Source organism: Ostrinia furnacalis, unplaced genomic scaffold (genome assembly GCF_004193835.3).
Source record: "Ostrinia furnacalis isolate ACB-3 unplaced genomic scaffold, ASM419383v2 OfSCF1253, whole genome shotgun sequence".
Classification (NCBI taxonomy): Eukaryota; Metazoa; Arthropoda; class Insecta; order Lepidoptera; family Crambidae; genus Ostrinia; species Ostrinia furnacalis.
Window position 1 is genome coordinate 484,405 of NW_021131492.1, and position 22,149 is coordinate 506,553.

At 38.6% G+C, this 22,149-nt stretch overlaps 1 protein-coding gene across 1 annotated transcript; it reads right to left on the minus strand.

Moving 5' to 3' along the window:
- Window positions 1-11,547: 11,547 nt before the first annotated feature.
- Window positions 11,548-21,067, minus strand: CPH30 (cuticular protein hypothetical 30). The gene is made up of 4 exons (XM_028303597.1): window positions 20,898-21,067; window positions 15,450-15,687; window positions 14,278-14,507; window positions 11,548-11,846 (listed from the first exon to the last, which is right to left on the minus strand). The coding sequence occupies exons 1-4, from the start codon at window positions 20,907-20,909 to the stop codon at window positions 11,685-11,687; spliced, it is 642 nt and encodes a 213-aa protein (XP_028159398.1). The 5' UTR covers window positions 20,910-21,067; the 3' UTR covers window positions 11,548-11,684.
- Window positions 21,068-22,149: the final 1,082 nt, after the last annotated feature.

Genomic DNA, 22,149 nt, shown 5'->3' on the forward strand with positions numbered 1-22,149 from the left:
CCGCACACTTTAGATTTAGAAATCTATTTCTCAAGAAAAGCTTATTGTCAGCTACATGAACATAAAAAATGCAAATATGGATGTATAATACCCATCGCTTGTAGCAATATGTATATTATTTATACGGGGGTATCAAGGGTAGGTACGTAGTAGTTATTGACTTTACAATTTCATAGTAAATATTATAATTTATTACCGACTTACTGATAAAAATAATCCATGATTCTCCATTTTCAAAACGATTATTAAAGACCAATTTCACATTTTTACAAAAAGTTTCAGGATATTAAAGAATATAATTACTGATGTCCTACCACAGTGTGTTTATAATTAAAACTGATTGCAAGTTATTTTCCACAAAATAACTATTCAAACTATAATATACGTAATTATAATATTTATTACCCATATTCAATAACATGTGATGATTAAATTCCTGTAAATAATTTAAAAAGCTTCATACATAAATATTTATTAAATAGTACCTACCCACATAATACGTACGTATTATTTAGTACCCATTTATCTTAGAGTGCCAATCAATCAGCCAATTTAGTACTATTCAATAAAATAACAAAGTAATTGATAAAAGTAACTAGAGCGTATCATGTTCTGTCTGTTTTATATTTCTGTCTACAGAAAATATAAGTTTATGTAAGAATATCACACCAAATAAAGTCTACATTAAACATTATAACACTTCGTATGAAACGATAGAATCGTTTCAATAACTTTGCACAAGTACTGTCTACAAGTATCTAAGACATCTTCTTCATTTAACATTTTCGACTGCGATTTGTCGTGCTTACCAGTCGCAAATGTGCTCGACGCAGGGCGCAATTTCTTGCTCACTGCCACGGCCAAGGTGAGTCGTTGATATTGCTGTTGTCAGTATTGCATAAATTCTTATTTGAGAGTAAGCTGTCTTGTTTTTATCTTTACAAAGAGGTATTTCTGGTTCTGCTTGAGGTAATAAATTAATGAGATTAATAAAAAGTTTATCTCGTAAGCGTAATGTAGGACATAAGTCCTGCATGACCCAACAACCTGAAAAATATACGTCGAAACAGACGCCTACGTTTAAAAATAAATCATGAAAAATCATGTAAAATATCGTAGAAATTTTTTGCAATGAAAACCGGTTTGTTTGTGAACTAACTCATCTACAACTTGACCTTGAACCGTGCTTTTGATTGTATGACCACGTCGATTGCCATGTGTAAGATATGAGAGAAAGTCAATTAAGGCGATGCAGTTTTTGCCCTCTTATTCAGTTCAGAGTACACTGACTACTTATACATAAAATAAATAAATAAATATGTATCGGGTGTTTTTTTAGAGGTATACCTACAACTTTAAATTGGTTACACTGTTTCTAGTGATAGTTAATTTGATAGTTGATGGTACATTTGTGGACAGTAGGTTTTGCCATTTTATAATTAAATATAATTACTTCAGAACAACGTTGGCAAATTGTGCAAAAATGTATTTTGAAAATCATGGTTCAGTTTTCCATACAAACGTCCATATTACGGTCGACGTAATTTTCGTAACTTTTCATTCCTCAGATGAATGATATCAATGTGGCAGAGCTATGGTTTCAACAAGATGGTGTTACCATCCAACCAGCACGCGACACATTCAATTTATTTCGGGAAACATTCGATGAGCGCATAATTTCACTCGATGGATCTTTGAATTTGCCTCCACAATCGGGTGATCTCACACATATGGATTATATTCTCTGGGGATATCTGAAGTCCACTACTGCGCAGATAAACTACGGAATTCAATGCCAACATTCGTCGCGTTATTGCCGATGTATGGCCCCAGTTGCTCGAAAAAGAAATTGAAAATTGGACATCTCGATTACGCTATATTTGAGCCAACCGTGGCGCCCTTTGGCCCGAAATCATTTTGAAGCATAAATGGCATAAGAACATCTTTTATACAAAACCAATACCATGTGAATCAAACATATTTTTACATATTTTATTTCATTTTAAAGTTGTATATCTCTAAAAAAAACACCCTATATTTAGAAGAAGTAACTTGAAAATGATTAAAAAAACGACTTCAAATAGGGGAATTACCTACTATGCTGTGCGTGTTTTCCATCTTTTCGACATTAATTATTTTAATCTATAAATCTAATAATATAAAATTATCATGTCAGTGTTTGTAACAAAACTTCTCCGATACGGCTTGACCGATTCTTATGAAATTTTGTGAATATATTCAGTAGGTCTAAGAATAGAACTATTTTTCGTACCCCTAGGTGCAAAACAACGTTTGCTGGGTCAGCTAGTTATTAAATGAATAAAATGGAAAAAATGTATTTTGACAGATCATACAATTTACTCTCTTCATCGTGCCTATTTTACGTTATTACTTATTGATGATAATTTATATCAATTTGCTGTTTCTAAATAAAAAATATACATAACCAGGTACCTTATATATACTTTTAACACAAAAAAGACGACGAAGTAATAATGGGAATGTTCAACATATTTATTAATTTTAAAGTACTAATTTGTTTTTCTGCGATAAAAATAATAGATTAATAGCTGACCTAAGCATTTTTTATAATCACTGAAATGTCTTTATTTTTCTATTAAAAACTGGCTGTCATACCACACCAAGCCAAGGCTTGAAGCCATAACGAACAAAAAAATACATTTGCAGTTCCCAAATAATTGCTAGGCAATGCCGATTTTTAGGATTCAAATGTATTTATTGTCTGTTCTATTCACACCAGTCCGGAAAATTCAGTACCATTGGTACAATACACAGCCATAACCAATTTAGTTTTCCGGTTTTGGCCACCTCCGACCGACTGGAATCCAGCGTCATCGTCGATCGTGGCCAACGATCAATGACAAAAAACGGTCCTTTCCGAACCATCAGTTACAAAATATGACGACTATCAATTATTTTTACCAGCTTTTTGTGAGCATGATGATACCAGTTTTGTGCGTTTATTGTTAGATCATTGGAATGTTTGGTAAAGATGATGTTGGATTAGCTGGCTAAAGTAGAGGCTTGCAAAACGATCATTCAGATTTTAAGTTAATGTTTTTGCACAAGTGCTAATTATTAATTCCCGTTAATCCCTTAACTAAGCTTTAATATCGTTCGTTCGTTTCAGTCAAATGACATCCACTGCTGGAAAAAGGCCTCCCCCAAGGTTTTTCATAATGAACGGTCCTGCCCTGCCCGCATTCAGGCTCTTCCCGCGACCTTTACCTAATCGTCGGTCTACCCAGTAGGAGGCCTGCCCACGCTAATTCTTCCAGTCCGTGGTTGCCACTCGAGAACTTTACTAAAGAGAAAGCTTTAATATGCTTAAATGTTATGATATGATATGATATCAGTAGATATTTACGCACCCACCCTCGGGAACCCTGCCCAGGTAGCCTAACTCAAAAACGCACTTTCATGCTCTAATGTGAAGGGTGATTTGCGTATAGTAAATAGGTTTAGCCTTTGATTCCCACGCTGGCTAGACGAATTGTTGATGCGCTAGTCAATGTTCTCATATTTGTCCATTTATCGCCATTTATCTTCTGGATACAAGAAGAGCACTTAGGGGTGGTACTATTCTGCTCTTCTGGAACAAGACGGCTATAACGGCTAACCAAACCATTGATTGATTCTCGCAAATATCGCCCGTGGTAGAGTTCCCAAGCCTGCACTTAGTAGCAGCAGCATTGTATCACAGTACAACTGTGTCTAGGATTTAAGTAAAATAAGTGTTTATTCTCACAAATATCGCTCGTGGTAGTGTTCCCATAGCGTAGCAAGCAGTAGCATCGAATCACAGCGCAACTGTTTCTAGGATTTAAATAAGTGACTTAGGTGTTAATTCTCACAAATATCGCCCGTGGTAGAGTGCCCAAAGCGTAGCGAGCAGCAGCATCGAACAGCACAACTGTTTCTAGAATTTAAAGACATAAGTGAAATAAGTGTTTATTCTCACAAATATCGCCCGTGGTAGAGTTCCCAAGCCTGCACTAGCAGCAACAGTATCGTATCACAGCAATATCATATCGCAACTGTGTCTAGGATTTAAGTGAAATAAGTGTTTATTATCACAAATAGGTCATGGTAGAGTGCCTAAGCGTAGCACGCAGCAGCACAACTGTTTCTAGGATTTAAATAAGTAAAATAAGTATTTATTTACAAATTCTACGCAGCAGGGCGCAGGTCAACGCCTCAGTCGCATATTTCCGAACCACAGCATTTGTAACGGGATCACGTGTTTATTCCGCGGATTGTTGTTTGCCCAGTTTAACACCACATTTATGACCAACTTCTCCTTTTAAATATACGATAACATTGTACAAACGGTACCACATCAAGGTATTTTATTTAGTGGTAATAAGTGCTATTTTTGAACAAAAATATGATTGTAAGCATTGTCTGGTCGAGTGCGGAATCATGTCTTAAAAATGATACTGATACCATAACAATTTTGCCAGAGAACATTGTTACTTTCTTTAGATTACTTACTTTGTTGAATATAGGACACATCACATTCACATCATAAGGCTGCTGCTGACCCACAATATGGTGGTTTGTGGTTTATTTACGAGTATTTCTTACATATACTCGTAATTGTTCAAAATTGAAACAATCATTCTTCGCAATATGTCACTCAGGAGAAATCAATCAAGTAGGTACAATGTACGTAAATAAGTAGTTATTTACGTGCAAAATTGTACTAACATTTAAAAACTCTAGTTACATTGATCATATCACGTCTTTCAATTAAACCGACATTGAAGTAGGCTCTAACAAAAACAATTTAAATGGATGGCTTGGATTACAGTTTTTATCTTGAATCATACAAAATTAGGGTGCTTTTAATATCGTGCGGATTTATCACGGACGTGGGATTGCCCGCATGCGTGACACACGCAAGTGTCCTTTTCATCGTCATTTCAGCCACAGGACTTCCACTGCTGAACATAGGCCTCCCAAAATGATTTCCATATCGCCCAGTTGGTAGCGGCCTGCATCCAGCGCCTTCCTGCTACCATCATGAGGACGTCGGTCCACCTTGTGGGTGGATGTCCGGTACATGGCCTCCACTCCAGAACCTTGCTGTCCTTTTCATACAAGTATTTATTGAAATGCGCAGAATACGCGGACCCGCGTCGAGATTAAATCCTCACGATATTAAAAACACCCTTAATGTACGTTCTCACAATTAAACCTTACATTGCTATACAAAACACGTGAATTTATAGCAAACAGCTAACGATTTGGATGCTTAATCGTATGTTTTATGAGTTTTATGGCCGTAACCGATGCGGTTACAGTAATTGACGTTTAAATGTAATTTTTGGACACGGGTAATTAGTATCATTTTTGTATAGCAATAATATGATTAATGTACTATTGTGTTGTGACTTGTGACTCATTCATAACACGTTTTGTAATGTTTAAAGTTAAACGCTTATATTTTGCGAATATTTGTACCTAATATAGACAGGAAAGACTTTCCGGATCAGCCTGTTCTTGTTCTAATAAGGATAAACTTACTATCTTTTTCGGAAGCCAAAGTACCAGGTGCTCGTTCCTACTAGGTTCGTTGGGCCAGAAAAGTAGCATAGCGTGAGCAGGCTTCCTACTTAGGTGGACCGACGATCTGGTAAAGGTCGTTGGAAGAACTTGGATGCGGGCAGCGCAGGACCGGTCGCTAAAAAAGCCTCGGGGGAGGCCTTCATTTGGCTGAAACTAACGAACGAGCAAATTAGGTTCTTCTAGAAAAAGAATTGATAGTATTTTTTTATCCTTGTTGATTTCTTCAATGGTGTCTAATTGCTACATTAATATAAAATTGAATTTATTTTGCTCAGAAAAGACAGACCTACCGGTTGATTGAAAACGTACTTCTTATGCTGACTCTACATTATCTGTGTTATCAATATGACCGTTTGCTGTTTTCTCCAAATAACAGCACACATAATTTACTCGTATTTTCGTATACAGTTATGAATGTTGTGTTTCACATAAATTGGCAGTAAAATTTTGGTAGTATTGTTGTATCAAATATTCACCTAGGTAGGTACTTCAAGAGCAATAGTCTATTGTATCTACTACAACTACAACTATAGTACATCTATGATCTGAGATAGTACACAACCTATTACTATCATACTACTATGCGATATTTTGGATACCTAAGCTACAGCATATTTGTAAATTACATGACCTAATATCATGACCTAGTATATTAGTCATCCATAACAATTGTAGTACCTAGTCAACGTTGAAATTAAAACTGGAAAACCCCAATACATGCTGCGTCATCACCTTACGTCATTATTGTCATCTTCCCAGTTAGATGAAGATATCTCGTCTCATATAAAGCTTATACAAATTGTATTGAGATTTCGATATGACATAGGGCTTTTCACGGAACCATTAGCGTTCGTCACGACTAAACAAACGTTTATCTTTGCGGTCAGATTTGTGAATGTAGATTATACGCTTTTGATCGGTTAGTAGGTATGAGTAATTGAGTAAGTACCTAAAATACATTAAAGTTATTACATATATGGAAGTAGGTATACCTAATACCTACTATGTCACTTCTAAGCGTAGTCGATTGTTAGAGATTGTTACACAGTCGTACGGAAAGAGATTCCCTTGCTCGTAGACATTAGCGAGAAACTACTAGCACTTGCTATAAAAAATACATTATTGATGGAATATTCCAGAAATTGTTTGTCTTCAAAAACCGAACTCCGGCAATTTCAACCGGAGATTTTAAAAATGTCACTTTTTAAAATACGAGAATCAGGCTCTGTTGAAATAAAATACTTAAATACGAAAACTATACATTTCTATACACCTTTCATGTTTAAAACTCTGGTACATAGCTAGCTGAAAAGGCTTGTAGTACCTAATACTTATTATAAGTACCTAATTAAACGACTCTCTCAATTTGGTTGTCACTTGGAGCAACTTCAATCGCTGAACAACATTGCTTTACTTTTAACGTAAGGAGTCGACGTTTTCGTAAAGTGACTATGTCTCGTACATCTAAAGAAAAGTCTAACAAAAAATATGAAAAACTAATAGATCACAGTGCATATAAAGTTTGCCCGTTGTTGGCACCTGGCTGATATACCAAATTCAATGCATTTTAAAGTTTAAATNATCTTTAAATACAATTTCATTTTTTTTTAAAGATTCTACTGCATAGTGTTACTTGGTTATTCATAGCAACTAGGAATTTTTCTACTATAATGATACGTAACGTAGCTGAAGAATCGTTTAATCTATATATATAAAAATGAAACCCGTTTCGCGTTGTCACGGCATCACGTGTGAACGGCTAAACCGATTTCGATAATTCTTTTTTTTTAATGTTTGTGGAAGTCCAAGGATGGTTCTTACGGAAAAAAATATTAAGAAAATCTCTACGCTAAGGCGGTACGAAGTTCGCCGGGTCAGCTAGTTGATGATAAATTACCACCATGACATTGAAGTCCCAGTCTTACCATGTGTCATGTAAAATGACCAAGTACAGTCTAACCGAGTCGATGCGGGCTAGCCAACCCACTTCGAAGGTATTTGTGTCAATGAAACTGATACCCCTTATTGTATGTCCTCTGCGAGGTATTCCCACGTTTCTTTATGCTGGTGACTCTTAAATATTATGGTTTATTCTGGTGTATGTTAGAAGGTTTTCGTTGGGAGTAGGAAGGCAAGGTTAATTCTGAAACGACCCTGAAAATCAGTTCAAGCTTAAGTTTAGATCTAAAATCATGATTCGTTAATTTAATGTTAACGGCATGGCTCTATCTAAATGTATTGATTAAATATTGCACTAACTAACCTGTACTTATTTACTTTAACGGAATACCATCATCATCATCATCAGTGGTTGTTTTTGAGGTAGACTCCTATGTGGTGAGAAACACCACTAAACTAATAAATATACCTACAATCTTTATTATGCAAAATACTTTAAAAAAACAATCAAAATACCAAATCTAAGACGCATACAAAAATATCTAAGGTACTTGATACAAATAAGGCCTACCTAACTTTAAATGCTTATATTTCAATAAATAATAACGCTAATCAACAAAATCAAGGTTAATTAACTTCTTCCATCCTTTAATTTTAGCAATATTACAAAAAATAACACAATTTTTAACTAAATCTATTCAAAATAAGCAAATTACGAAACCACTGATTTTGGCTTTATTAAATCACCTACACGGAATAAGGCCTATATGATTCAAATGCCTCTAGACCTTAAAATTGTGATTGTATTAAACAAAATGCGGTCTCATAACATTAAACACGTAGATTTCTTTCCGTTATCAAAATTTTACATACCAAGTAAACAGAAATATACTCTTCATCTCTAGATAATCTTAAATTCCACTTATTAAGAATTACCTACATAACTTATAGATAAAATTAAATATTCATAGTAACAAACTAATGATTCCTTGCATATATTATCAAAAAAAATATCAAAAACAAACATTATTATTTTTTTGCATAGGGCTTATTAAAACACCGTGTTCGAATAAGGCCTACACATAAAACCTTTCAAATAAATCAGTTTAGGAACATCATTTAGTCTTGAATTTTTGTAAACAAAAAAAGACATAATTTTTTGTTAGAACCAGGGCATAAAAAGGCTTCTGAATCATCTTTACGAACTCCTACACAATCTTTGTGATACCACCTAAAGCAGTCCTTTATGGTCACATATCTGCTACTTTGTCTTCGAGACAGGCATGACAATACCAGCTTTTATTGTCCTTTCCTTTAGATTTATACATACGGCCTTTTTTTTCTTTTTTTTTTATTGGTTNGGCCGGTTTTTTTGGTTTAATGTTGCATTGTGTGCTTCGGGGTAGGTATCGTTTAGTGAATATTCCAATATGGGATCTATTACTATTATGTACAATTACAAATTCGAGTCGTGAAAATTCATGTAACGTAGAATTTCGTGGGTCAAGCGTGAGAAAAAACAAAAGAGAAGCGAAATTGGTCATAAAAAAAGAATGAGGTTTTTGATAGTGGCCAGTGTCAAGGAGGAGGCCGGGGCCGTGTGCGGCCACAAACAATAAGTACCTACGTAATACAATTTTTAAAATCCTTTATTCAAACAAAACTTACAACTTTTGTAGAATGCCACTTAACTTTACAAAGAAATAACTAAAAACTTGTAATAACATTTCCTTCCAATTTGACATTCCCGCAACAAGGAGAGCAGCGTAAAAAAGTTACTTGCACATGAATGCAACTTACTACATAAGTTATCGCTCTTCAAATCTAACAAGAAGTAAAGTGTTAGTTCATAAATAGATTTGTCAGCAGTTATTACTTATGATATCTACAAAAGGGTTTTTATGATCGCTTGTACGGAAGCACATCATGGCAAGGTAACACTAGCTGTGACATCTTATTTTGTTTGTAATAGGTGTTACTTTGCAACAAAAAAAGAAATAATATGATGTGTACCTCCTTATAGAATAAAACAGCAATTAAAACTTGTAAGTATCAATATTAATATCTAGGTTGGAATTTCTAACAAAAACGATAATTAATTTGTAAGCCTGTCTTATTCCTTTGATAGAGCTGTCCTTATAAAGAGATATTGTTTTACCGCGAATAGTTGAGGCTTGTTCGATAAAATTCCGACGACAAATATGTACTTGTTTAGTTTTTAAATCAAAGATAATGCGATAAAAATAAGGGCTTTGTTAATTTATGGTTGTTGACACTATGACTACAATCCAGGTTCATGGAAATTATAGTCGACTGAAACAAGGACTCGCTTTATTTCTAAATAAGTAAATTAATCTCTTCATGTATACCTTACATACATACATAATGCAGGAAACTTGCGCCTGAAGAAAACATCGTAACCACAAGTTGCACACTAAAGATTTTAGCATCACAATAATTATTATAAAGAAAAAGTGTTTGCAATGCGAAATATAAGATCAATCATAAAATTGTATCATTTATCCACGATTTCAAAGCTTGAAGGTATGACAGAGACAGCTTAGAGCTATCTTTACATAGTTTTCTAAAAGATTCAGAAGGTCATAATTCGAACCAGAGATTCCAGGCGCTTAAAACTTTTGCTTCAACGCCATCCAAAATAAAATCTTACAAAGTTCACCAGCATAGAATTTATCATAATTTCTCACCTGTGAAGAATTTCACATCATCATCATCATTTCTAATTGATTAGATGCATAATATAGAGACCGACTACCTTACAAAGGTAGCAGGAAGGCCTTGGATGCAGGCCGCTACCAACCGTGCGATGTGGAAGTCATAGGGGGAGGCCTATGTTCAGCTGTGGACGTCCTGTGGCTGAAATGATGATGATGATGATAATATAGAGGATATGGCCTATACACTCCACGCTGCCCAGACGGGTTTGTGAGGACTGATATTCGCATATTTATAATGTAGGAGCTTTTCACATATTCACAGCATGACAATATTCACAAAAAAAATGAGATTAGAGAGATTGTAGAATTTAAGTTGACATAAAATATAAAATTGTAATGTGCTTCATTGCGGAAAACCTCGGGGGAGGCCTTTGACCAGCAGTGGACGTCATTTGGCTAAAACGAACGAATATGCTCTACATTTTCGTGTTGCATTTATCGTTTGTGTGCTGCAAATGACTGCAATTTTTAACTACTTTCGTGAGCAATTATTCATGCTTAACTAACGAAATGAAAGTGCAGTTAATTGACGTTTTTTATCTCAAGGTCATGCTGCATGCAAAATGTGATTTTTAATCAAGTTGGGTATTCGAAAAGATGTATAATTTCGAGCATCAGAGGGCATTTCAAATTTTATGACTACTAAGATCTAGCTTTATTGGCACTAATTTTATATACTACAATAGATATTTCGGAAATACAAATAAGCTCTACGATACGAGTACGATACCTACTCTCTTATAGGTTTTGATTTTCAGGCGTGTTGGAGAGTTTTTATGTAGGTACAATTTTCTATTCTAGATGGTATGAATTGACGTCAAAATTCGTTTGATTTTCTTTCTATTGCTAACAAACAAGAAAGAACTAAGGCCATTATTGTAATCTAATGTGCGATATGTCCCAAGTAGCATTCGGGGTTCTATACATATAGTATGTCTAGTCGTTCACATGTACTCCACAAGCTGTGTATGTCAGCTGCATACGAGCTGTATAGCTTGCTATAATGCTTTTATAGAACCAGTTTGGGCACAAATTAGACAGCCTTAAGTTCACTATGGTTGTACATTAGCAGTATAGTAGCATTATAATAGCAGTTTAAGTAGTAACATCGGACTTAAGGCTGACTTACGGCACTATATGGGATCTGGTTAATAACGTGTCTATCTGTGACTATTATTTTCAGAAAAACAATCAAGGAAGTAAGTATAGTATGTTTTCAAAAATGTTCTCAAAGTAGGTACTTCTTTGTTCATTGGGTCGTTGGGTGTATTAGATATTGTGTTGAGGATACATTGATTGAAATCAAAAAGATAAATTATTAGATTTTTATTTTATATTTTCAAGTTCGCTCTACAGAGTTGCAGTTGCATAAACACAGTCATTCTTTACAGTATTTTTTTGGGTTTTATGTACATTTTGTATAAAAGGCAGTCGGGCGTGCGGTCGAGGTAGGGTTCAGTGCCAACCGTGGGCTCCGTGGGCGCCCCAGGGCTCCTCAGGCGCGGCAGCAGCGGCGTGCGCGGCGGCGGCGTATTGGTGGAGGTGAGCGGCGCGCGCGTGCTGGACTTCAGGGGTGTCTACTACGTATTGGCCGTCGTGGGTCAGCTGGATGTGGGCCTGGAAAAAGAGGACTTATTAAGAAGAGAATTAGGGCGAGAATTGAGATTTGCAGTCTGTTCCTTGGGCAAGAACTGAGACTATAGTCTGTTGATACTTGGGCGAGAACTAGGACTCTTTCACATGGATAAAGGTACATATGTATTAATTGCTTTATGATGTTAACAATCTTTCAGTAATAGTTTCTTGCCAATGCCAAGTCTAAGGTCAATATGACGTAATTATAAATCTTGACGAATGGATGCAATCGATGCAATGCAACTTTCTTAGTTTGCACTAGTCTCTCATGTGGTTGATTCTCCTAAAATGTGGATCTTCTATGCACAATCTAAGAGTAAGCAACTATGTAGAGTCAACCAAACAAGAATATATTTTGAGAGGCTGCATTTGTCCCTACACAATTTTATTACGAATTTGTAATTTTACAGATTTCAGTCACCATCATCGGTATTCAGAAGACCTACTATTCCAAGTCATTTACATGGAAAAATGCAGAAGATGAGGACCTAAGATATTATGCGTAGGATGCGCGCCGCGATAAGCTTTTATCGCGCCATTTTATAAATTATACGTGATAAGCCCATACGTTTGTCGTCTAAAATCATCGATAAGATTTTATCACGCGCATCCTAGCCCGGCTGGTGGTTTAAAGAAAGTATTCCTTGATATACGCAGGCCGCTACCAACCGGGTAACATGGAAAGCATTGGGGGAGGCCTATGTTCAGCAGTGGACGTCCTATAGCTGAGATGATGAAGATGATTCCTTGATATTTACCTGGGGGCCAGACCATTTGCCGTAAACAGCAGCGTAACCGGCGCCGTGGGCGAGGGGCGCCAGGGCGCCGAGGCCGTGCGGCGCGGCGGCGGGGGCAGCGGTGTGTTAAGATTTTATCACGTCGCGTATCCTAGCTCGAACGGTGGTTTAAAGAAAGATTCCTTGGTATTTACCTAGGGACCAGACCATTTGCCGTAACCGGCGCCGTAACCAGCAGCGTAACCAGCACCGTTGGCGAGGGGCGCCGCGTAGGCGAGGGGCGCTAGGGCGCGTGGCCGTGCGGCGCGGCGGCGTGGTAAGATTTTATCACGTCGCGCATCCTACTGGTGGTTTAAACAAAGTCTTCCTTGATATTTACCTGGGGGCCAGACCATTTGCCGTAACCGGCGCCGTAACCAGCAGCGTAACCGGCGCCGTGGGCAAGGGGCGCGGCGTAGGCTAGGGGCGCCAGGGCGCCGTGGCCGTGCGGCGCGGCGGCGTGATAAGATTTTATCACGGTGCGCATCCTAGCCCGAGTGGTTTAAAGAAAGTATTCCTTGATATTTACCTGGGGGCCAGACCATTTGCCGTAACCGGCGCCGTAACCAGCAGCGTAACCGGCGCCGTGGGCAAGGGGCGCGGCGTAGGCTAGGGGCGCCAGGGCGCCGTGGCCGTGCGGCGCGGCGGCGTGATAAGATTTTATCACGGTGCGCATCCTAGCCCGAGTGGTTTAAAGAAAGTATTCCTTGATATTTACCTGGGGGCCAGACCATTTGCCGTAACCGGCGCCGTAACCAGCAGCGTAACCGGCGCCGTGGGCAAGGGGCGCGGCGTAGGCTAGGGGCGCCAGGGCGCCGTGGCCGTGCGGCGCGGCGGCGTGATAAGATTTTATCACGGTGCGCATCCTAGCCCGAGTGGTTTAAAGAAAGTATTCCTTGATATTTACCTGGGGGCCAGACCATTTGCCGTAACCGGCGCCGTAACCAGCAGCGTAACCGGCGCCGTGGGCAAGGGGCGCGGCGTAGGCTAGGGGCGCCAGGGCGCCGTGGCCGTGCGGCGCGGCGGCGTGATAAGATTTTATCACGGTGCGCATCCTAGCCCGAGTGGTTTAAAGAAAGTATTCCTTGATATTTACCTGGGGGCCAGACCATTTGCCGTAACCGGCGCCGTAACCAGCAGCGTATCCGGCGCCGTGGGCAAGGGGCGCGGCGTAGGCGAGGGGCGCCAGGGCGCCGTGGCCGTGCGGCGCGGCGGCGTGGGCGGCGGCGTGTTAAGATTTTATCACGGGGCGCATCCTAGCCTAGCCTAGGTGGTTTAAAGAAAGTATTCCTTGATATTTACCTAAGGGCCAGACCATTTGCCGTAACCAGCAGCGTATCCCGCACCGTGGGCGAGGGTTGCGGCGTAGGCAAAGGGCCCTAGGGCGCCGTGGCCGTGCGGCGCGGCGGCGTGGTAAGATTTTATCACGGCGCGCATCCTAGCCCGAGTGGTTTAAAGAAAGTATTCCTTGATATTTACCTGGGGGCCAGACCATTTGCCGTAACCAGCAGCGTAACCGGCGCCGTGGGCGAGGGGCGTGGCGTAGGCGAGGGGCGCCAGGGCGCCGTGGCCGTGCGGCGCGGCGGCGTGCCTGCCTGCCTGACTGGTGGTTTAAAGAAAGATTCCTTGACATTTACCTGAGGGCCAGACCATTTGCCGTAACCGGCGCCGTAACCAGCAGCGTAACCGGCGCCGTGGGCGAGGGGCGCGGCGTAGGCGAGGGGCGCTAGGGCGCCGTGGCCGTGCGGCGCGGCGGCGTGGGCGGCGGCGTGGGCGGCGATGTGGGCGGCCTTCAGGTGCGCGACCTCAGGCGTGTCGACCACGCGGCCGTCGTGGGCGAGAGGAGCCGGGCCGTATTTGATGAGACCTGGTGGAAAAGGTATGCTTAAAACACCAGAACTTCTTTAGGGCAAAGGCCCCAAAAAAGGCCCTTGAAAAGTCAAGACGAGAGTCAATATAGGCACTTACAGGGCAGATAGAAGAGCAGTCGCCCGGCAAGCGGAAGGTCGTAGGTTAAATTTCCGCCTTAGGCAGTTCGATTTTTTCAAATTATTTATAATTTTCAGATAATGTACCGTCCTAGACTGCATTTCACTTAACACCAGGTGCTATTGCGGTCAAATACCTGACTTGGTATGCATAAAGAAACTATGTAGTAGAAGAGGTAGACTTAAGATACATGAAGATATTATGGAGTAAAATGAGATAGACTTAAGATTCATCTCTTGTATTGCTTGGTCCAGCGAGGAGACTGCACCAGTATTCGAACTTATGGGCCATCACCTTGCAATGTACTCGTATGCTTGTGGTTATGGTTGAGTTGACTAAGAAAGGAGACTGCTAGAGCAATGCTATGTCAGCTGACAAAAAACAGGAAACTTCCAGTTGTCAATAGAAGAAGTTTGAAGTAGGTACATTGAGTCTTCCAGCAGATAGATAGGGTGGGCTGGAAGTAGCATCTATTTTTGGTATACCTAGTGGTATACTCTTCTTGTTGTGTAAGTTTCGTTAATCTAATGTTTTCGGGCAAGTGGGTGATTAACCTGCTGTACCCTAGTCCTGGTATACTCTTGTTACTGCTCCTACTGGCCCTGCAGCTATTGCTTATGGTCACGGCCAACTTTCCATGAGATCTCGTGGTGAGAGCCTGTACTGCTAAATTAAGCTACTCTAGCAAATCCAAGTCCGTTTATTGTTCACATTCTCAGTGGGTGCTCACGACATACTGTGTATGTAACACCGTTAAATCAGCAAATCTACACTAGCGGATCAAACGCGTATAGCTATTTATTTAATGCCAAAATCTTACCAGCAGCAGGGGCGCCGTAGTGTCCGTCATATCCAGCGCCGTAAGCAGGGCCGGCGGGGGCCCACGCGCCGTGGGGCGCGGTGGCGGCCTGCGCGTGCGCCGCTAAGTGCGCAGCCTTCGCGTGGGCCACCTCAGGGGTGTCTAGGACGTATTTGCCGTCGGGACTGAGCTGGATGGGCGCGGGCGCGTGCGCGTAGAAGGAGGCCTTGGCTAGGCAGAGGGTAGCCGCGAAGATAATCTGTGGGAGAAGAAAAAATAGGTTAGAGTAGGTATTTTTGGTCTGTGGATTAAGGTTTGGGGCTGCGCACTAAGCGAGCCGAATGCCAAGCAGGGAACGCAGACGAATGCTTGAGGCAAAACGCCGATAGTCATGTCCCGCGTTCCCGACTCATATGGCTATCGAGGGCAACGTCAGGTTTTTAGTGGGTAGGCCCTGTCTGGTAGGGTAGGTCTGTGGTTTAACTCGATGACAGTACTAGTGTTTGATTACTAGAAATATGTTGTCTGTGTTACCTATGTCAATGTTACGGATCTAAAGTCAAAGCCATCTTTTTCCAAAGCATCTTGGACCATTTAAGTGTAGGTACTAATGAAATAGAGCATATTGAAAGTAGATCAACTAAACCCTTAAGGAAACTTGTCGTGTCATATCCGTAAAGTTTTCACTTAGCTCCATTACTTAAGCCATCAATGTCAGCTGTAGCTAATTATGATGTAACTGAGGCAATGTCGACGAAAACGACAACTTTTGCTGACATTGGCCGCGAGCGAGCTATCAGAGCGCAACCGCGGTTACATGGTGTCACGCTTTTCATAACCGCAACGTACACCATACAAATATCAATAACATAAAAAGTAAATGAAACACGCAAAGTTTGGAAACTAAAACTGTTAAGATCAATTTCGTTTTGTAATACAGGACTAGGTATGCTAGAATCAAACCAGAGACGTGAATTATATAAAATGTTTTTGTAAACATTTCTAATTTTCTACCGTGTGCAAGACGATCTACTTTCAGTGACGATTTCCGTTCAGTAATTGCACTTTCTTACTTGTGGAAGTAGTGTTGATCACGTAGTCTATTATTCTATTACATGCTCGAATTACTTGCAGCATTCCTCTACAATGTTGAGGTAGGTACACAATTAATTTTAAATAGCGACAATCACACTACATAAGCCTTTTTAAATTCTATCCTAATATGAGAACCATTATGGTCCTTCGAGCGGGATTGCCAAACGCTAGTTGAAGAGAAACAAGACCGCGCTATTCAATGACAAAAGGCAGTTATTTCGCGTCACCCACAATTACACTACATAATCTTCTAGTACGTTGATCTTAATCCCACGGTATCCGTGTCATCATATTAATTTGTATAAGTCACTGCACTCTTTAACTTGCTTCTTTCGTCAACTATACAATGCGTGCGAATTCGCGACTTCGTCATCTTTTAGGAGTGTTATTCAAATTTTAATTTATAGTTTTATATCAAAACAAAACAATGCATTGCTCACGGCATGACGTTAGCCCTCAAAACGAAAATGGTAAGTAAGAAGTAAGTGAGCTGATGCAATATGGCTGTAATAGTATAATAGAAAATTTTTAGGTTTCCGTGTTGTTACACTATGTTTTATGCGACCATTATAAAGCGGGCGCAGTCGAAACACAAAAAATAATTTTAGTGAAACGTGACAAACAAGATCTAGTTACGCGAACTTTTTGAACTGTGAAATTATATTTTAAAAATTCAACCTCTTTGAATAACAATGTGAATACGAAAATTTAAAATTAGAACTTTACAAACTTTTGACAGAATCTGTGTAAGTGGCCAGTTTCAAAGCTCATTCAAATTCAGAACACCAAAAAGTTGAGACCATAGAAAAAACAATTAAAAAACGAAAGTGGTCGCGTTTATCCAGTCACTAATGGTCTCGAAGTAGCCCTGCAAGGAGTTAAAATTAGCACCGCGAGTTAGTGCAAGCGCCTGGGCGTGGCATAGCTGCACGCACCGGCCATGCAGATGACAGATAAACATAGAACACTAGGAAATCGGCTAGACCGACCATAAATTCGAATACAAAACACCGTTTATCTTAACGACTGCTGAGACAAGAATTTATTAGTAACACGCAAAAGATACTTAATTAGGACAAAAAATAAACGTTCCAAGATAGGTTTTTCTCCTATTTTTTGCCATTGATCGTTTATTCAAGAAAAAACGGAAATGAAAGAATGCTTTGAATCGCTAATTAGAAAGATTTTCGTGTATTTTCCTGTCGTATTTAGTTTCGATAACGAAGGCTATTAGGAAACGTCCTTCTCGTTTCCGATCATTGTTCATATCCTGTGTCGTCTCGGGAAGTCTCGGCTATTGTTAGAAGACGTATCAAGTTTCCATGTCCCTTTATGAGTGTAGTAAAGTTGTTATGATTTCTTCTATAAATAGGCAGACTTTGAGTCATTGTACCTATCCTTGTTATAGAACTGTATAATTTGAAACATTGACCTCAATTAGCTTGCATCTTTCTCAGATCGAATCATAAACGGTGACTCTCTCAGAAGCTATGCGCGAAACATCATTGCATTGTCAATTGTATTACAAAATAGGCCCACGCACCCATCTGCGATTCGACACGGCCCCCAAATTATTGACACCCAATACGAAACCACAGGATTTGACTTACAACGCGAAACTCATTCTATTTTCTAAGCAAATTTAAACAATGGGGAAACGTGATATGTATCTATGATGCTCTACACTGATTAACCTAAGTGTAGTTGTTGTTGTATCATTAAGATATTGCGGATTTTAACGCTTCAAGGAATTTTGTCGCAACTTTACTAAGTATGAGTTAAAGGGTGTGACTAAAACATTAAAATATTTATAAACCGCTCTACATATTCACCCAAAAGATTTATTTTGACACACCAATGCGGAAAATTTAATAAATAATGTTGTCTATCTAATTGCGTCTGATAAGCACCAGTTAAATTAATTGTACATTAAATTAATCATTGCTTAATTCTTGTTATAATATTTTTATAATTAAAGCAAGGTATTACGCGTGTCTAATTTATTCTACGTAGATAACTGAACTTGTTTTAATCTATATAAATATTTATGTAAGTTCTTGCATAAAGTACCTACCTACTAATAGCGTATAACTGTTACATATCAAATAATGTTTAACAATGAATATAACTTTCTGTCACAGTTAATGAACTTTTGCAGACATTATCAAGGAACTAAATATATTATTATAAATAAATAAATATATACTACTCTAAATTGACAAAACATAGGATATTTTATTGTACCCTAAAGGTCGTGGTTTAGATTTAAGTCAATAACTTGCTGTAACTCCTAAAATTAAATGGAAATTATAAGCTCAGTTACAGTTTTTTATTCATGTCACTAACAATTGGCATGACTGGTATATTTTTAATTTAACATCAAGTAATTTTTCATGGATTTATCACGACACAAAAACATCTATGATTTGAACGAAATGACAATGCCTTAAAATGATCGTGCTATTTTTAGCTTCTGTAGAGATCTTGTGATTTAAGTCAAATTCCTCTTACAATTTCTTCATTGAAGCATTAAACAAGGAACAAAAGTCGTTTGCTATGTAAACTTTAACAATTCAAATGTGTAACTGGCTACTATAAAATACAAACAAGACAAGTCCATTTATTCGAACGTAGAACACCAGCTAAATCCAATTCTGTGAACGCGCACTTGCCCGCGTGAGCGCAACCCAATTCTCCGACAATCGATCAAAGTGTAAATAGCTAGGCCATTTTATAAACAATCGACAGTTGTGCAATAATAAATCGCCATAGGCCTGTATATTGTAGAAAGGTTTGTTCTAAATTTGTTGTTTATGTTACAACTATAATTTTGTTTATTGCCGTACAAAATTGCGTGCGCCGAGTGCCGGTAGCAATGCAGACAAGAAATGGCACTTATATTTTCTCATTACAGTTTTTGGGTGATGATGTTGCTATCTAGAAATACTTCTATGGATATGTAAAGTTAGTTATACTTTTTACTACGGAAGTGGTCTATGTTCTCAGGGTATTAAGGGTAATCGTTTACCGGCACAGCTAATCAATTTTGCGACCAGCTAATGACAGAATGGGAGGCAAATTACACCGAGCGCACGCTATTAGCGTCAATGTTGTCAATTTTCAATCAAGGAAAATAGGGACTTCAGACAAAGCGACTGCTCCATAATTTGTAGGCGTGGACCTCATATCGGGCTGGCTTAGCGTTCCGTTGCAAAAGCCATTTTGCAAGAGATCGGAATTATCATTTGGCCAACTGGTGCACAACCAGTATTGCAATTTAGCCGTTGCCCAAGAAAGGAAGCGGTGGGCGTGAGGAAGTGTTATGGTTGTACGAAGGTCACAGAAAATTCTGCATCATCGAAAAATGGAAATCGGCCGCGTCACGCCTGAACAGGGGCCTAATTGGCCCGCGCCAAATTTTTTACGCTACGATTGCTCAGCACCACTTTTACACCTGCTGCTTTTAATTCATTTTTATCGAGCAAAAAATTGATTGAGTTTTTTACCCAGAATTATCAATTCCGGGACTGTAATTTTGTATGCTTACACGCTGCAAAATCAAACTAGATTCAAAGAAGCGAATAATATATACAATTAGCTAACTATTAATAAAAACCAAGTTATATTACGATCATTAAACCTAAGTGTCTCAATTACTATTTTACAAATATTTTTTTTGTTAAACTCACACTTTTTAATTTATTATTTAAAGTAATTTATCGGCATTTCATAACGCGTTTATTTAAATTAACGAGTTCTTTTAGCTGTATAAATTAAAACGATTCTGTAGTTTGAATTTGGAATTGCAAAACTGGCCACTAGAGACGATTAAACTTTCCCGCCCACTGATGTGACTGGAATGTAGAGATGCGCACTTCGCGCCCGCCCAATGCACTGCGGCTGTGACAGCGATTTTGGCGCGAAAGCTACATCTCCTCTAAAAAGTTTTTATTGTTTTGTCTATGATTTATGTTTTGTAGATTACAGAGAGAGGGAGGATCGTAGGCGATATCCAACCGGATGCATGTATTAATCATCATTTACATTGTTAGAAAAGGCCTTGACACAGTACTTAGCATCTGATTAAAATTTTAGAGTAAGTACATAACATTCATGAGCAAAATGAGCATGATTTTTTGGATTTGCAATTGCACAAATTTCGATGTGTCATATATATTTATATATATGACACATCGAAATTTGTATATAATTTATTTTTAATATTTTTAGCGAAATTATTTAATTTTAATAATCCAAATATTTCAGTATTTTTAGTTGTGTGAAATCATTAACCAAATTAAAAATAGCCGTAAATAAAATCTAAATTCTAAACAGAACCAAAATTATGGTGAAAAATAGTAAAGTCACACTTACCATAGACTGCATGATTACTGTTTTATTTTCTATGTTTATGGAGATCTCAAACGAACTAACGTAGGCGCTGCTGGTTGGTTAGATCCAGTACTCGCCTAGAAATTTTCGCCTAAGTGACGACGTGTGTACACTACTACCTTCGAAGTCGGAATGCCGATTGGTCATAGACTGCCCCCTTTTATATGTCGCACCCCGCTTGGAGCAGTAATTGGAAACAATTAACTGGTCAGCAAGTGCAGTGCTGTAATTTTTAATTGGGAGATGTACAGGCTTCCGGCGGAACGCGAATAGGGATGATCGGATAGGCGGATGTCACGTGATTTAGAATATTATATTAAAAAGATTGAAAGAAGGTTTGCGTTCGTTTGTTTTTAAGAAAAAATGCGTTAATGACTTTGACGTTTTGTTATGTTTTTTTTTTCGATATGGCTTACAAAACTCGTATGTGGCCAGTGTATTGAAAATTTGTTTTAATTAAGTATGGATGTAAATAGGTATTTACCTAAAATAAAAAGCAATACTTTGATGTATCAATCATGTAGATTTTGTGGTTGTTACAATTTTAGGTTTTGTTACTATGTGTGGTAATATTTTGTGGTTAATTGTGATAATGATCTAATTACAAGTTGGTTGTGTACCAGTTTGCTTGCGCAAATTTTTGATAATACCTAATTAATATTATTGATACGTTTTTTGTTTTGCAGTATAATTTAGGGAACTTACGATTTGCATTAAGAAATAATATTCCGTAAATGATTCAAATTGTTCTTTCATATTTTTTTTTATTTACACTGGGGTAGTTTGAGATGTTAACAGGGCTCATCCCAGCAGTGGGATGGGATAAGTAAGCAAATAAGTTATACTTGTACATGTATGTTTATAGACTAGGAAATCAATTGTCTGAGGCCACCATAGGCTCGGGCGTTGTCAAGGTTTTTCAGTTGTAAGTATTTCTTTCGCAACCAAACTTGTGTTTAATTTTCTGGGATAACTGAATAAAGCGCATTTAAAACGGGACTATTCCCACCTCTCGTTCCCATCACTGCATCTCCTGTGTAGTCAGGATCTACAGCTTCACCGCCGAATAAAATTCCCAACAATTGAAGGCCAAGTTTATATTTTAAAAAATCGTTCAACTTTGTTGAAGAGAGTGGATGCATAAAGAGACGTCTTTGTATTTGCTGTGAGAAATAATATGATTAGTATCGGATTATAGTGGATATTTTATGATACAATGATTGACGATGTGATT

What these genes read in the sequence shown, in the direction of transcription:
- CPH30 (XM_028303597.1), bottom strand. An exon ending in CTACGGCGCCCCTGCTGCTG is followed by an intron (nt 14,508 to 15,449) that starts GTAAGATTTTGG and finishes CTTTTCCACCAG; the next exon opens with GTCTCATCAAATACGGCCCG. An exon ending in GCAAATGGTCTGGCCCTCAG is followed by an intron (nt 11,847 to 14,277) that starts GTAAATGTCAAG and finishes CTCTTTTTCCAG; the next exon opens with GCCCACATCCAGCTGACCCA.